The following is a 16,739-nucleotide window of genomic DNA, read 5'->3' on the forward strand; positions in this document are numbered from 1 at the left end:
CAATTTTAGTTCAACCAGGAGCAGGCACTCAGTTATAATGATCAACATTACACCTGTGACCCCAACCTCTCCGACCAGTCTTTCTGCCTGGTTTACATCATAGATGCAAATACAGTCCACTTCACAGATGACCGTCTTATTGACAAGTTGAAGATCATCCGCCAGAGAATCAGTGATAAGGGTAAAATCTTCACTTTTCCGCTTGATTGTTTACACTATATGAAGGTCAAGAAAATGTGATTCGAGTATGTGGATATATACATGCCTTTCAACAAACGTTGCTATGAATTTGCTCAATTTTATTGAGAGGGGGAAAAAACTTGTTAAAGAACCTCCACACTGTCTCTGCGTGTTCTGTAGGGATTCCTCAAGTGATTGTCATGACTAAAGTAGATGAAGCATGTCCTCTGGTGAAAAATGATCTCAGGAAGATCTACAAAAGCAAGAAGATAAAAGAGAAGGTATGTGATATTATACAAAGATGTATACTTTTACAATTTGCACATGTTGATCTGGTGCAGTTTTTCTGACCTGACCTTTTTCTGTTCCTGTCCAGATGGATTTGTGCAGTGCTAAAGTGGGTGTGCCGATGAGCCACATCTTCCCAGTGAAGAACTACTATGATGAGATCGAAACAAACAATGACATTGACATTCTGATACTAAAGGCACTTGAACAGATTGTTCAGATTGCCAATGATAGATTGGAGGATAGTGAAAGCTACTAACAAAAACCACATATGTAAAATAATTACTGCATTTAGAGTGGGTCAATTTAAGAAAAAAAAAATTGAAAAGTTATGTAAAATCATGAAAAAGAAATACAAGATGCTGCACTATTGTGCACATATTAAGCATTTTTACACACATTTAACAGCATTAAAACTATTAAACTACCTAAACATGATCATAGAGTAGTAACTGAATAAATCCTATTTAGTATTGAATTGTTTACCTGTCTCAATGATATATGTTTTATCATGTACCCAATACAATGAATTAGGATATGTGAAGCAGTTCAGACTGAGAGAAAGTGTAATTTATCAACTAGCTTGAAAGTCATGTTGAAACCAGATCTATTCTTTGCATTTCACTTCTGCTGTAGCTTATTTACCTGTCTAGTATTTTAATTTAGCTTTGTGTAGATGTTGTTGATTCTTTAAAAAAAAAAAAAACTTATGTTCTTCTGATTTAAGATGCTTTGAATAAAGGTTTTGCTGTCTGTAGCAATTCAGTTTGTTTTCTAACACTGCAAGCGGCATTTTCTGTCGTTTCTAATGCTGATTTTGGGGTATTGGTGTGTGATTGTTATGTCACCCAAAGTTCAAGCACAAGCTCAAGTTTTCTTGTGTTTAGGCCTGTCTGGTTTTCTGTTCGAAAATCATTTAACCACTTTCCAGACAGGTTTCCCTCAGGTTACTGCTATATCTATAACAGAGAAATTTCCTTTCCACCGCTGGGAGTCGCTAGAGAGCTGCATCCAGATTTCCAGCTGGTAGAAATGGAGTTACTTTTGTGTCTTTTGGAGTTAGTTGTATGTGGACTTGCTTTTGTACTTTTGTGGAGCCACAATTAACTGGTAAGAGACGACTCTTTCTATCGCAAGCCGTTTTAACATTTAATCTTAAAGCCGTACTAGTATCTATTTTCATGCTACTAGTACTTATTTTTTGGATACTAGTATCTTTTCCATTAAGTACTTATTTATCAGTTACTAGTGCTTATTCTTTAGGTACTAGTGTTTATTCTTAGCTACCAGTGTCTTTTGTAAAGTTACTAGTACTTATTCATTATATACTAGTTCTTATGTTTTAGATACTAGTACTTATTCCAATAGCGACTAGTTAGGGCCCGAGCACCGGTGGTGCGAGGACCCTCTTGGAATTGCTCCGTTTATTATTATTATTATTAGGGCCCGAGCACCGATGGTGTGAGGACCCTATTGGAATTGCTCCGTTGTTCTGCACTATTGTTTTTCGTTGGATTATTCTAATTAGGGCCCGAGCCCTGAAAGGGCGAAGGCCCTATTGTTTTCCTTAGGATTTTTAGGGCCCGAAGCCCTAAAAGGGCTGAAGGCCCTATTGATCCCCTAAGGATTATTATTATTATTTTTTTTTTTTCGACTATTCAGGAGTTTTTGGAGGCCTTAACGTGCTCAAAAACTCTTGAAAATTGGCACATATGTTGGAATCTGCGGCCATCAGGACGCCGCAGAGACTGGGACCCGGGTGTGGCACAGGGGCTCTACAGCGCCCCCTGGAAAACTGTCAGAAAACTTGATGTATAGCTCACACACACTTGCACGTATACATATGAAGCTCAGTACACATATAGATCTCATTGAGCCGAACAACTTTCGCACTCATGTCAAAGGCTCCACCCAACAGGAAGTGAGCTATTCAGGGCTGTTTAAAAAGCGCATGCTCTGGAATTTGATATACTCCTCAGAGGCCTTTATTCTGACGGCCACCAAACTCAGTCAGCATGACCTCAAGACATTGGGGATGCTAAATTGCCAGGGGATTTTTGATATCTCGAACGGTTTGGCCGTGGCGAGGCAACGAAATTATGGCGAGAAATGAGAAACAGGAAATGGCTAATAACTATTGCACACATTGTCTGATTCTAATGAAACTTCAGGAGTTTGTTTGTTGTATGATGCCGATCACATAGATGTGACTATTGAGAGTCAAAGTTATAGCGCCACCAACTGGCAGCAGGAAGTGTGTCATTTTCAAAATGCTTTTAAATCAGCCTCTTAATTTTACTTGATTTGCTTCAAACTTCATCAGAATAATGTCAAAACACGGCCGATGAGAATCTGTAAAGGGATCGTTGATACATTAAATGCTGTTGCCATGGCAACGTGTCAAACTTTAACATTTGTTTCCTGTGTTTTTAGGGCACTTAATAAGCTTAGATTTTCATGAAACTCAACACACACATCAGTATTAATGATAGTTAGACACTGGCAAAGGCTCATAAATGGGCGTGGAGGAGGCGCTCTATAGCGCCACCTTTTGTCAAAAGTTGGGGGGTTAGTTTGACCTACAGACACCAAACTCGGTATGTATATTGGTCTCATCAAGCCGGACAACTTTCTAATTTACACCCATTAGCTGCGACCAACAGGAAGTCTGCTATTTTGATTTGAATGTGGATTTTTGGAAAAATCAGGCTATAAACAAATTCATACTCCTCCAAGCAGGAATAAGTAGTTCACACCAAACTTTGTCAACATGATGCCAACATACTGAAGATGTTAAATTTGCGGATTTGGGATATCTTGAACGGTTGATTTATGGTGTAGCAGTAAAAAAACATGTAATTTTAAAATGCAGCATCCAAACACTAGTCATACATAGAACTAGTCAAAGAAAATGCTTACTTCCACTGATATAAAATAGTCTACTAAAAATAGAAAATTAAAAAACTATTAAACATCTGATCTCACTCTAACTCTCTCACTCTAACTCTGTGTGTGTGCGTTAAGTGTGTGTGTAAGTGTGAGTGTTGACAGTGGGGGAGGGTGGCTGTCAGAGACAGAGAGAGACAGAGTGTATTTAAAGTGCATTATCCTAACTCTTCACAACTTTTTACATATGAAAAACAAGTCATTCTTAGGAAATATGTTTATCATATTTTCAGAGACCGCAAAAACATTTCAAATATCACACATGTAAACTAGCAGATGAAGACTATAATACCAAGGATGAACACAAGATGACCTCATAGGATAAGGAATCTTTTTCAGCTCATTCTCAGTCTATCAGAATGATGTAAAAGCATTTTGGGTAACACTTTCTATGAAGCCCAATACATTATAATGGTATTTATAAGGGATTATAATGAATGCATAATGCATTATAAAAACCTTATAATATGTTATATCATCTCATGAATAATCATAACAACAATTATAATACATTAAAATACTTGAGTATTTGAGGTTATAACTTTTAAGATTATGATTTTTTTTTTTATAACACACAATGGACAACATATCAAATCTACTTAATTTATAATGGACTATATCATATTACATTTATTTTTTACATTATATATTATGTTTTATTTTGATGGTCCCCCTAGTCTATTGACAATAAGCAATTGTCCAAATACATGTGAACTAACACTCCTTAGAGTATTATAAATACGGGCTTCATAGAAAGTGTTGCTGCAGTTTGCTTTTAACCCTTTCATTGCTGTAACCCTTCAATCCAAACTGCCACAGGATTACTGTCTATGCATGTGCCCGCTGGGCACCATTTTCCTGATGCTACCGGCATGGCGATTGCGCTGGGGCGAGGGCCCGTCATCGCTGCTTGCAGCTATATTTTATTATTTATTTTATTTTTTTTTTTTTTTCAAGGTTTTGGGGGGTTTTGGGGCCCTTAACATGCTCAAAAACTCTTGAAAATCGGCACACACATTGGAATCTGCGGCCATTAGGACGCCCAGAGGCTGGGACCCGGGCGTGGCACAGGGGCTCTACAGCGCCCCCTGGAACACTTTTTAAATCTTGATGTATATCCCGCACATACTTGCACATACACATATGAAACTCGGTACACATATAGATCTCACTGAGCCGAACAACTCACGCACTCTGTGTCATGAGCTAATCCCAACAGGAAGTGAGCTATTCAGGGCTGTTTAAAAAGCGCATGCTCTGGAATTTGATATACTAGTCCTAGGTTTTTTACTCAATTGCCACCAAACTCGGTCAACCTGATCTCAAGACATTGGGGATGAAAAATTGTGAGGGGATTTTTGATATCTCGAACGGTTTGGCCGTGGCGAGGCGTTGAAATTATGGCGAGAAATGAGAAACAGGAAATGGCTAATAACTACTGCACACATTGTCTGATTCGGATGAAACTTCAAAGGTTTGTTGGTTGCATGATGCCGATCACATAGATGTGACTATTAGGAGTCAAAGTTATAGCGCCACCAACTGGCAACAGGAAGTGTGTCTCTTTTAAAAATGCTTTGATATCACATGGTTATTTTTACCCGATTTGCTTCAAACTTCATCAGAATAATGTCAAAACACGGCCGATGAGAATCTGTAAAGGGGTCGTTGATACATTAAATGCTGTTGCCATGGCAACATGTCAAACTTTAACATTTGTTTCCTGTGTTTTTGGGGCACTTAATAAGCTTAGATTTTCATGAAACTCAACACACACATCAGTATTAATGATAGTTAGACACTGGCAAAAGCTCATAAATGGGCGTGGAGGAGGCGCTCTATAGCGCCACCTTTTGTCAAAAGTGGGGGGGTTAGTTTTAGCTACAGACACCAAACTTGGTATGTATATTGGTCTCATCAAGCCGGACAACTTTCTAATTTACACCCATTAGCTGCGACCAACAGGAAGTCTGCTATTTTGATTTGAATGTGGATTTTTGGAAAAATCAGGCTATAAACAAATTCATACTCCTCCAAGCAGGAATAAGTAGTTCACACCAAACTTTGTCAACATGATGCCAACATACTGAAGATGTTAAATTGTGAGCGGATTTGGGATATCTTGAACGGTTGATTTATGGTGATTTTTTTAAATTAGCAGTAAAAAAACATATCCGTAATTTTAAAATGCAGCATCCAAACACTTCAAAACTTTTTATATACATAGAACTAGTCATTCTGAGAAATAAATGCTTAGTTCCATCGATATAAAATAGTTTACAAAAAATAGAAAATTAAAAAACTATTAAACATCTGATCTCACTCTAACTCTCTCACTCTAACTCTGTGTCGGGGGATGGGCTTAAGTCTGTGTATGTGTGTGTGTGAGTGTGACTAAGGTAGTTGAGTGGCTGTGTTTGTGTGAGAGAGAGAGAGAGAGAGAGAGAGAGAGAGAGTGCATTTAAAATGCATTATCCTAACTCTTCACAACTTTTTACATATGAAAAAAAAGTCATTCTTAGGAAAGATGTTTGTCATGTTTTCAGAGACCGCAGAAACATTTAAAATATCACACTTTTGAACTAGCAGATGAAGACTGTAATAACAAGGATGAACACAAGATGACCTCATAGGATAAGGAATCTTTTTGAGCTCATTCTCAGTGTACCAGAATGACTTACAAGCACTTTGCTTTTAACCCTTTCATTGCTGTGACCCTTCAATCCAAACTGGTACAGGGTTACTGTCAATGCATGTGCCCACTGGGCACCATTTTTCTGATGGCACCAGGGCTGCGGATGCGCTGGGGGCGAGGGCCCGTCATTGCTGCTTGCAGCTATATTTATTTTTATTCTTCTTCTCCAAAATGAATCGCATTTTGAGGGCCTAAACATGCCTGAAAAGTCATGAAACTTTGCACACGCATCAGACCTGGCGAAAATTTACATCTGATATAGGTTTCAGAAGTGGGTGTGGCATAATGGCTCGACAGCACCACCTATTCACATTCTATGAAGTGCCCCAAAATTGGTAAGCACATGTAACACACTAATACCCACAAAAAAGTCTCTTGGAGGAAAATCCGAAACCCAACAGGAAGTCAGATATTTTTCATTTTCTCAGCAAATTTTGTGTCATTTTTGCCATTTCCAGGCGTCGTATTAAAACGAACTCCTAGAGATTTATTCGGATCAACACCAAATTTGGTCAGTCTAATCTAAAGGCCTTTGTGACGTTAAATTGCGAAGATCTAGAGTTTTCACTGGAGGGCGTGTCCGTGGCGCCTGTCAAATTTCGATGATTCGCCATGAAAATCAAAGTTGTTATAACTCAGCCATACAATGTCTGATCTGCCCCAAACTTCACATGTTTGATAAGAGTCCGATCCTGAACACATGCCCATAGTCATAATCAGTTTTAGTCATAGCGCCACCTGCTGGCAACAGTAAGTGACATGTTTTACTTTGTAACGGACTCCTCCTACAGATTTATTCAAATCAACACCAAATTTGGTCAGTCTACTCTAAAGGCCTTTGCCATGTTAAATTGTGAAGATCTAGAGTTTTCGTTGAAGGGCGTGTCCGTGGCGGCTAGTGATGGGAAGTTCGGATCATTTTACCGACTCGGTCCTTTGAGTCTCGTTCAGCAAAATGAACAAATCTTTTTTCGAGTCATTTCGTTCATTTTGTTCATTTTAGCAAAATATAATTAAAATGTTACGTTTTACTTCCCTAACACATCTACTGCTTACACAAACGTTGATCACACTACAAACAAGACAAAACTATAATGCTATAAGAAACAGAAAATATTAATTCATTGTTTACCTGGGTCTTTAGTCTATGATTCGCTCACCTCACCTCTTATCTGACAAGTTTTCGGGTTTGAGTCATTCGTTCATCACCTGACAGCCCAATTAGCTTAACCAACGCAGTCTGAGCCGGAAAGAGAATTGATTAGTTCATCTCTCGAGTCCTCGGGTTTGAGTCGTTCATTCATCACGTGACATCCCCGTAATGTTAACTTATGCAGCCTGAGCCGGAAAGAGAATTGATTAGTTCATCTCTCGAGTCCTCGGGTTTGAGTCGTTCGTTCATCACGTGACAGCCCCGTAATGTTAACCTATGCAGCCTGAGCCGGAAAGAGAATTGATTAGTTCATCTCTCGAGTCCTCGAGTTTGAGTCGTTCGTTCATCACGTGACAGCCCCGTAATGTTAACCTACGCAGCCTGAGCCGGAAAGAGAATTGATTAGTTCATCTCTCGAGTCTTCGGGTTTGAGTCGTTCGTTCATCACGTGACAGCCCCATAAGGTGAACGAACGACTCTAAAACAGTTGAACTAATTCCTGTACAGAACCTAATAGGATGTTGCGCATGCGCGACTGAATGAATCACTCCCCGAGACGACTCGTTCGTCCCGAGTCACATTAAAGATTGGTTCAAAATGAACGAATCGTTCAAGAACGACCCATCACTAGTGGCGGCCTGACAAAGTTCGATGTTTCGCCATGGAAATACAAGATGTTGTAACTCGGCCATAAAATGTCCGATCTGCCCCAAACTTCACACGTTCGATAAGAGTCCTGGCCTGAACACATCTAGAGGCCAAAATTCAGTTATTATCATAGCGCCACCTGTTGGCAACAGGAAATGTCTTATTTTACACTAACTTAAGCATGCAATGTCTGATCTGCACCAAACTTCACATGTTTGGTAAGAGTCCTGACCTGAAGACACCTAAAGACCAATATTCAGATATAATCATAGCGCCACCTGTTGGCAGCAAGATATGTCATGTCTTACACTACCTCAAGCATGCCATGTTCAATCTGCACCAAACTTCATATGTTTGACAAAAGTGCTGGCCTGAGCACATCTACATGCCAATATTCAGTTACAGACATAGCACCACCAGCTGGAAGCAGTAAGTTTGGCACATATTAATGACTTTGACATATTCCTCCTAAATTTACGATGTGAAAAGCATAGTGCCCACCATTCGCCACCGATCGGTGGTGAGCCCGGGTGCGAGGGCCCTTTCATCGCTGCTTGCAGCTTTAATATTTAATTACAATCTTCCTGTTAAGAAAAGATAGAACTAGTACTTGTTTTTTAGTTACTAGTACCTTTTTAGACCAAAGATATCCTGAACTTAATAGATACTAGTGCTTTTTGAATTTGCATTTCTGTCAGTATGGTAATCGTATGTTGAATATTAATAAACCAGCAACATATAGGAGAGAGATTAGAGAAGAAACGGAAACAAGGAGAGGGATTTACTTTTACTTTTTTTTTTTTTTTTTTTTGAAGAAAGAGTATAGAAAAAAAAAAAAAACATTAATTTGTACTCAAGCAAATAAAAAACATTTTTGTAGATTTGTAATTTCTGTAATTTCGTAAACAGAGTAGCCTAAGGTGTTTGTTTGGTCATCGGGTGCCCTCTGGTGGCAGAATGGAGAAAAGACTCCAATTTTATCATCTATTAATTTCCTCGTTTTTCTCCAGTAAAAACAATAAATATCATATCAGGGCTGTACGTTAACTTATTTGCATATAGCACTGGTGCTAAAGACATTGAATGTTTTTACATAAGTATTCTATACAAGGCATACAAAATCCAAACCCTTATGGTTTTCAGACAAACATTTTCTTTATTTGGAAAAAAGGCCAAAAATATATAACACACCAGGGGTTGCTGTATTTGTAGGGCTGCACAATTTGGCCAAAAATGTTGTTTTTATATATCAGTATAACTAATAATGATTATGGTTATTATATCTATATAGAAACATTAAACACAATAAGGAATATTACTTTTGTAATAACACTATTTCACTATAATATAAAAAACTGAGCATTTAAGAATAAATACAATAATAAATATAGCAGCAAGAAAAAGAAAAAAAAAAGTACACTTCTCTACACTGGAGAAAAACGTAAGGATTTGCAAATGTTTACCTTAAAGTTCTTAATTATCTTTGGTATTTTTACCCAAATCAGGGTTTTGTGAGCAATAGTGAGTACTCAATTAATGTAATTTATTTTTCATTCATACTCGTCGCCGGAGGGCGCCCTCCACAAGTGAGACTGATGCAGAATGCAGAATGAGTTTTTTTGAGAAAGTAAAAGTGTGCACAGTCTCCTGTGAGGGCTAAGTTTAGGTGTAGGGTAGGTGTAGGGCGATAGAAAATAGGGTTTGTACAGTATAAAAACCATTACGCCTATGGAATGTCCCCATAAAACATGTAAACACAACATGTGGGTGTGTGTGTGTTTTTGTGAATTGTGGGGACTTTCCATAGACTTTATACTGACCAAACGATATTGTCTATCCTCTAGTCTCGCGTAGCCAGACCTTCAGACTGACGGCTGAAGGTCTGGAATTAGTGATGGGTCGTTCTTGAACGATTCGTTCATTTTGAACGAATCTTTAATGTGACTCGGGACGAACGAGTCGCCTCGGGGAGTGATTCGTTCAGTCGCGCATGCGCAATATCCTATTAGGTTCTGTACCGGAATTAGTTCACCTTTTTTAGAGTCGTTCGTTCACCTTATGGGGCTGTCACGTGATGAACGAACGACTCAAACCCGAAGACTCAAAAGATGAACTAATCAATTCTCCTTCCCGCTCAGGCTGCATAGGTTAACATTACAGGGCTGTCACGTGATGAACGAACGACTCAAACCCGAAGACTCATAAGATGAACTAATCAATTCTCCTTCCGGCTCAGACTGCATAGGTTAACATTACGGGGATGTCACGTGATGAACGAACGACTCAAACCCGAAGACTCATAAGATGAACTAATCAATTCTCTTTCCGGCTCAGACTGCATAGGTTAACATTACAGGGCTGTCACGTGATGAACGAACGACTCAAGCCCGAAGACTCAAAAGATGAACTAATCAATTCTCTTTCCGGCTCAGGCTGCATAGGTTAACATTACGGGGATGTCACGTGATGAACGAACGACTCAAACCCGAGGACTCGAGAGATGAACTAATCAATTCTCTTTCCGGCTCAGACTGCGTTAGTTAGCTAATTGGGCTGTCACGTGATGAACGAACAACTCCAATCCTTAAACCTGTCAGATAAGAGGCGAGGTGAGCGAATCATAGACTAAAGACCCAGGTAAACAATGAATGAATCTTTTTTTGTGTCTTATAGCATTATAGTTTTGTTTTGTTTGTAGTGTGATCAACGTTTGTGTAAGCAGTAGATGTGTTAGGGAGGTAAAACGTAATATTTTAATTATATTTTCCTAAAATGAACGAAATGACAAAAGATTCGTTCATTTTGCTGAACGAGACTCAAAGGACCGAGTCGGTAAAATGATCCGAACTTCCCATCACTATCTGGAATAGACTCTATGCACGAACGCTGCTGACGTATTTCCGGTAGAATCTCGGCCAGCCCATTTACTTCCGCATAGCGCATTCTATAGCGAAATATACTAGCGGCAAAACTCTTTCATAAGATTAATTTGACAGCGATTTATAATTTAAGTATTACAATATAGTATTATATAGTTATATTTTATACCAGAATGGCCCATTAGTGAAAGCTTGGGCAAAGGATTAAAGACAGGAAAACATCTGTTGAAGATTGATGATTTTAGATTTATTTTCGTAATAAATAATATAAACGTATATTTTATACAATGTTGTCTGCACTGCAGGAATGTAAACTTTTACATTTAATAAATAGTTTCAATACAATACTGTAAACATGTAACTATATATAACTTTGAACAGATGCAATGCAGTAATGTAAACATAAATATAACTGAACATTTATAATGCAGAAATGCAAATATAAATAACTTTGATGCAGTGTTAAACTTTTCATGTACGGTGATGTTGTGTAAATACAATATTAAATGATTATTTGTGTTCGTTTATTATTATTATTATTATTATTATTATTATTATTATTTTGGTGTGTGTGTGTTTTCTACACCTGTAGGCATCGAAATGAAAATAAATTGAAAACAAACCAGTAGGTGGCAGCAAAAGGCTGTTTAAATACGTGAGTTCAACAGATTCGTTCAAACAGCTGATTCATTCAGAAACGAGGCAACAGCTGCTTTTATGAATGGATTAATGAATCACTGACTCATTTGATTCGTTAAAAAGCGTGGATTTATTCAGTAACGAAACGCTGTGTTGCACGGAGACACAAAACAGTTCTGATGTGGCTGCACAAGCAACATCTGGCACAACACAAGTCGATCGGTGCATCTCTATTTAAAACCTTAACTTTGCTTAGCTAAAGTCTTGATTGTCTTGACTGAAGTCCTCCTACTCCCAAACTATGCGGCTTCTCTGACTTCCTCATCGACCTGAAACATGTCGCCCTCACGCAGATCGCTCCTGTCACCTGAGCCTTACTAAAAACTGAGATATTATTTATAGTTAGTAACGTTCATAAAGTAAAATCCATAATGTATATTAATAAAAAAATCACATAAGATGCAATGTACATAAAATGTAACTAGATAGATATATAAATAAATACATACATACATGCAAAGACATAAACTGTGAGAAACGAAGATGGCTAGAATCGATATTCGTATAACATTATAGCATGACAATACTCGCCCTCAAAATTGTCGATGTAACTCTAAATACATCATTTGAAGCCCTTCCCTTTCTCACTGCTGAGCTGATTGCCTCACGATACGATTAACGTCATTTACATTTATGCAGGGAAGCTCTTGTAAACAGCGAGTAAAGTATGTAAGTATCTTCTCCTGCTCCAGTTTCACACAGTTATAACCAATAGCGAAAACGGCTTCCGGTGCTGCACCGGATGTAACTGAGCGGACTGAGACCAAACGCGGAAGTGATCGTGCATAGAGTCAATTCATAGCAGCTTTCTTTGGCCAAGGCCCGCCCATAAGGCCGTTTGACCGACATGTCAAACAACCAATCACAGTTCGTTTCGTTCAGCGTCACGTTTCGGGGCGTGGAAATGTCCCCACAACAACAGACCGGCGTGCAACAAGTCAGTCAGCATAGAAAATCAAAGAAGGAGAAGAAAACAAGCAGTAAGTCATTGATCTGTTCGTGCACGTATAACAACAATGGCGTCTGCATTATATCTCTTTTTGTCTCCACTAAGTGCCTCAAACAAAACTCCTGGACATCTCTTAAAGAGTCTATGCCGTGAACCTCACATACTTTTGAGAATCCTACGTTTAGCTGATCTTGATAAATGCTCATTGTCACTCATGTAAACACAACAGTTTTTCTTCTGCAATCACACGTCTGCGCTTTGTTTCCCGGCGGACCGAAAATAAACGCGACACTCGCGTCCCCTGGAAATCCGATAAAATTCAACCAATCAGATGACGACTTCGACATTCCTGAAGTGTTTCCAGTTAAGTGTACCATATGCATCAGACGTTTAGCCAACGTTCCGTGGGCGTGACGTCTGAGGCTGAGACTATCTATCCCCTAACCCAACCCTAACCCTAAACCTAGCCCTCACAGAAAACATGTTTGCATCGTTACACTTTCAGATAAACATCATTTACTATTTTTAATAATTTTTTAACAAAAACAAGTACAAACATGTGTGTGTGTGTGTGTGTGTGTGTGTGTGTGTTTGAATTTTGTCAGTGGCTTTCAGTATCCTTCAATCTGTCATGAGCAATCGGAATAATACGTTCAAGTGCCTTTAGCATCAGAACATCAGTCAGATCATTTGTGTCGATCTCATCATGGTAGTTCTTCACTGGGAAGATGTTTGTCAAGGGCACACCAGTTGTAGCACTGCACAAATCCATCTGGACACAAACAGAAATTTAAGTCAGAAAATCAGACAAGGCTATTACACAAAATCAGATCAACATAGGCAGTATGTAGAAGTCATAGCAAGTGTCACATGTATGTCTTTGGATGAATCATATACCTTCTCCTTGATCTTCTTGCTAGTGTACATCTTCCTCAGATCTTTTTTGACCAGAGGACATGTTTCATCCACTTTAGTCATAACAAGGACTTGAGGAATCCCTACAGCAAATGCAGAAGCAATGTAAAGGTGGTTTCCCCCTTCAAAACTGAGCAAATATATATAAGTATTATATATGTATACAGGTACATCTAGAAAAAATTAATATTGTGAAAAAGTTCATTTTTTTGTTTGTAACTTCTTTCAGAAACTGAAACTTTCATATATTCTAGATTCATTACATGGAAAGTAAAACATTTCTGAAGTTTTTTTCATTTTAATTTTGATGATCAGAGCTTGCAGCTCATGAAAGTCAAAAATCCAGTATCTCAAAATATTAGAATATTTATATATTTGAGTTTCATTAAATGACCATCCCTTCAGTATAAATTCTGGGTATCTCTTGATCTTTGAAACCACAAAAATGGGGAAGACTGCTGACATGGCAATGGTCCAGAAGACAATCATTGACACCCTCCATAAAGAGAGTAATCACAGAAGGTCATTACTGAAAGGGTGGCTGTGTCAAAGCATATTAAATGCAAAGTTGACTGGAAGGAAGAAATTGAGTAGGGAAAGATGCGCAAGCAACAGGAATGACCACAAGCTTGAGAATACTGACAAGCAATGCCAATTCAAACACTTGGGAGAGCTTCACAAGCAGTGGACTGAAGCCGGAGTCAGCGAATCAAGAGTCACTATGCTCAGACGTCTTCAGGAAACATCTTCATGTTGGCTAGCCAACACCTGAACCCCATATGGAATCTATGGGATATATTCAAGAGAAAGATGAGAAACAGTCGATCCAACAATATACAGACGAGCTGAAGGCTCAGTAGTGCCTCAGTAGTGCCACAGGCTGATCACTTACATGCCACACTTTACTGATGCTGTAATTTGTGCTAAGAGCAAGTAATTTGCTGTAATTTGTGCTACTGACCAAGTATTCAGTGCATAAATTAACTTACTTTAAAGAACTTAACTTTCCTGTTTTGCAAATCCGTTTTTTGATTGATCTTAGGAAATATTCTAATATTTTGAGATACTGGATTTTTGTCTTTCATGAGCTGTAAGCTCTAATCATCAAAATTAAAACAAAAAAAAACTTTGGATCTAGAATATATGAAAGCTTCAACCCTAATCAAACACACCTGCCTGTAACTTTCTATTAATCTTAAAGACATTAATGAGCTTGTTCATGTGATTAGGGTTAAAGCTAAACTCTGCAGGACAGTGGCCCTCAAGGACCGAAGTTGCCCAGCCCTTTATATAACTGATCCACGTTCAATAGGCTCATTAATGAAAATCATAACATTCTGGAGTCAGTTTTACCCTTATCACTGATTTTCTGGCGGACGATCTTCAGCTTGTCAATAAGTCGCTCATCTGTGAGTTGGATTGTATCTGCGGCTATGACATAAACCAGGCAAAAACACTGGTCGGAGAGGCTGGGGTCAGAGGTGTAATGCTGATCATTAAAAGTGAGTGTCTGCTCCTCAATGAACTAAGGTGGGAAATTCAGTAAAATATGTTAAATGTTAGACATATTGCACAGATACAAATATGTTATTTGCTCAGTTAACATAGTGGTTTATTACTTTATAGCCATCATTGACATGTCCAAACACAGCATTTATGATGTCTTCTGGTCGTGACCCAGCCATTGCTTCAGGTTGTAAGCCCATGATGTCCTTGGAGACCAAGGGCAATGTTTTTTTCTCACTTCTGACGGTGAATCCTGTGAGCTACAATACAAGACCAAAAACAAGCACAAATGTGTGTGAAAAAGTTTCACGTAAACCTTTTTTTTTTTTTCATTTTTGGGTCTTTACTTAAAAACAAAACAAAAAAACATCTTACATGAGCTTCCCTTATATGATATTACTATAAAACAAGTTTGTTTTAGTGAAACTACAGGTGACAAATATCTACTTTTTGAGTGAAACTACGACTGTCACCAGCAGATGAATTAACTAGCGCTCTAGAGGAGATTCGTCCTTGAAAGGTGCTATCGATGGAGTTAATGAAGCTGGAAAGGTGCTATCGATGGAGTTAATGAAGCTGGATTTTCCTGCTCCAATTTGTCCAGCTACCAGAATCTTGATGTCTGTTACATCTGGATGACTTATAGAAAAGTTTTCCAGCTTTTCTCGCAAGGCGTCTTTCTGACTGTCAAAATAAAACACAATTCAGTGCACTATGAACTTCAGTGAAAATAATTTTGTCATTTTGTGGCACAATAGAGAATTGGCCCACAATAGAATAGTGGCACAATAGAATTGGCTATGTCTGAAATAACATATTGCCGCACCAAACATATTATTTCTAGTATATAATGTGTACAGTATACTGTGGAATACTCATAATAGTATACTCAGAATTCTGATTTTATGTATGCATGGATCATCTGTACAACATACTAAGTTGCCATTTTGACATTTTTGCACAAAAATTTGCATTTTACTAAATTAAAATGCAAAATACAACCCCACTTCAAGTTGAAATGTTTTGTAATAATGCCATAAAATCAAGAATATGTTATTTGTCCATTCTCTCTGACCTTTATTTAATTGACTAAAATACAAAGAAATAATGTCTAATGTTTTTACTGCCCAACTTAATTTTATATTGTAAATATGAAGAAATTTAGATTTTGATGACTACAACAAAGCAAAAATGTTGGGACAGATGCATGTTTACCACTGTCTCAAATCACCCTTCTTTTAATTACATACAGTATTAATCTGGGAATTAAGGATTTAAAAAAATTAAGTACCCTAAAGTAAAAAAAGTACCCTCTTCATCGATTCATGGTTAGTTCTGGCCTTCACTATATTATTAGTTCATGTTGAAGTAAGTATTAATTTAGACATTAGTACATGATTATTCGTTAGAATTTAGATATTGGTACATGGATATTCAAGTACCCTTATTATAAAGTGTAACCAAATATATTTACTATTCATGAAAATAAGACATACAGACAAATACAGTTCATCAAAAAATAATCAACATCATGGTCTACATATTCTAGGGCAAAAAATAACTAATTTACCTCCAATCAAATGTCCTCCATGGGGCTGGCAGTTCTAGGAATAATAACAGATGTAAGATATACAGGTAAGCTTTTGTGTATGGTCTCCAGAAATATAATACATCTTATATTAATATAATATAATAAGTTAATATTATAATATTATTATAATAATAATAAGTTATTTCTGAAATGAAAAGATCCTCTTACCTAGGTTGTGTTTTCTTTTAAGCATAGATTTTAAATCAAGTTGAGATTTTGATTCTGATGAGCCCATTTTAGTCAGTATGTTGTTTTTCTCCTAGATTAAGATGTTTCACATCAGCAATATA

General features: G+C 37.7%; 1 protein-coding gene and 1 pseudogene across 1 annotated transcript; one reads left to right on the plus strand and one right to left on the minus strand.

Annotated features, from left to right (window-relative positions):
- The first annotated feature begins 6 nt into the window (after positions 1-6).
- On the plus strand, positions 7-1,159 carry LOC127167351 (interferon-induced protein 44-like; annotated as a pseudogene).
- A 13,418-nt stretch (positions 1,160-14,577) lies between these two features.
- Positions 14,578-15,737, minus strand: LOC127166612 (interferon-induced protein 44-like). The gene is made up of 4 exons (XM_051112030.1): positions 15,717-15,737; positions 15,306-15,413; positions 14,972-15,118; positions 14,578-14,877 (listed from the first exon to the last, which is right to left on the minus strand). Exons 1-4 carry the CDS (start codon positions 15,735-15,737, stop codon positions 14,680-14,682), a joined length of 474 nt encoding a protein of 157 aa, XP_050967987.1. The 3' UTR covers positions 14,578-14,679.
- Between the last annotated feature and the right edge of the window lie 1,002 nt (positions 15,738-16,739).

This window comes from Labeo rohita, chromosome 1 (genome assembly GCF_022985175.1).
Source record: "Labeo rohita strain BAU-BD-2019 chromosome 1, IGBB_LRoh.1.0, whole genome shotgun sequence".
Taxonomy (NCBI): domain Eukaryota; kingdom Metazoa; phylum Chordata; class Actinopteri; order Cypriniformes; family Cyprinidae; genus Labeo; species Labeo rohita.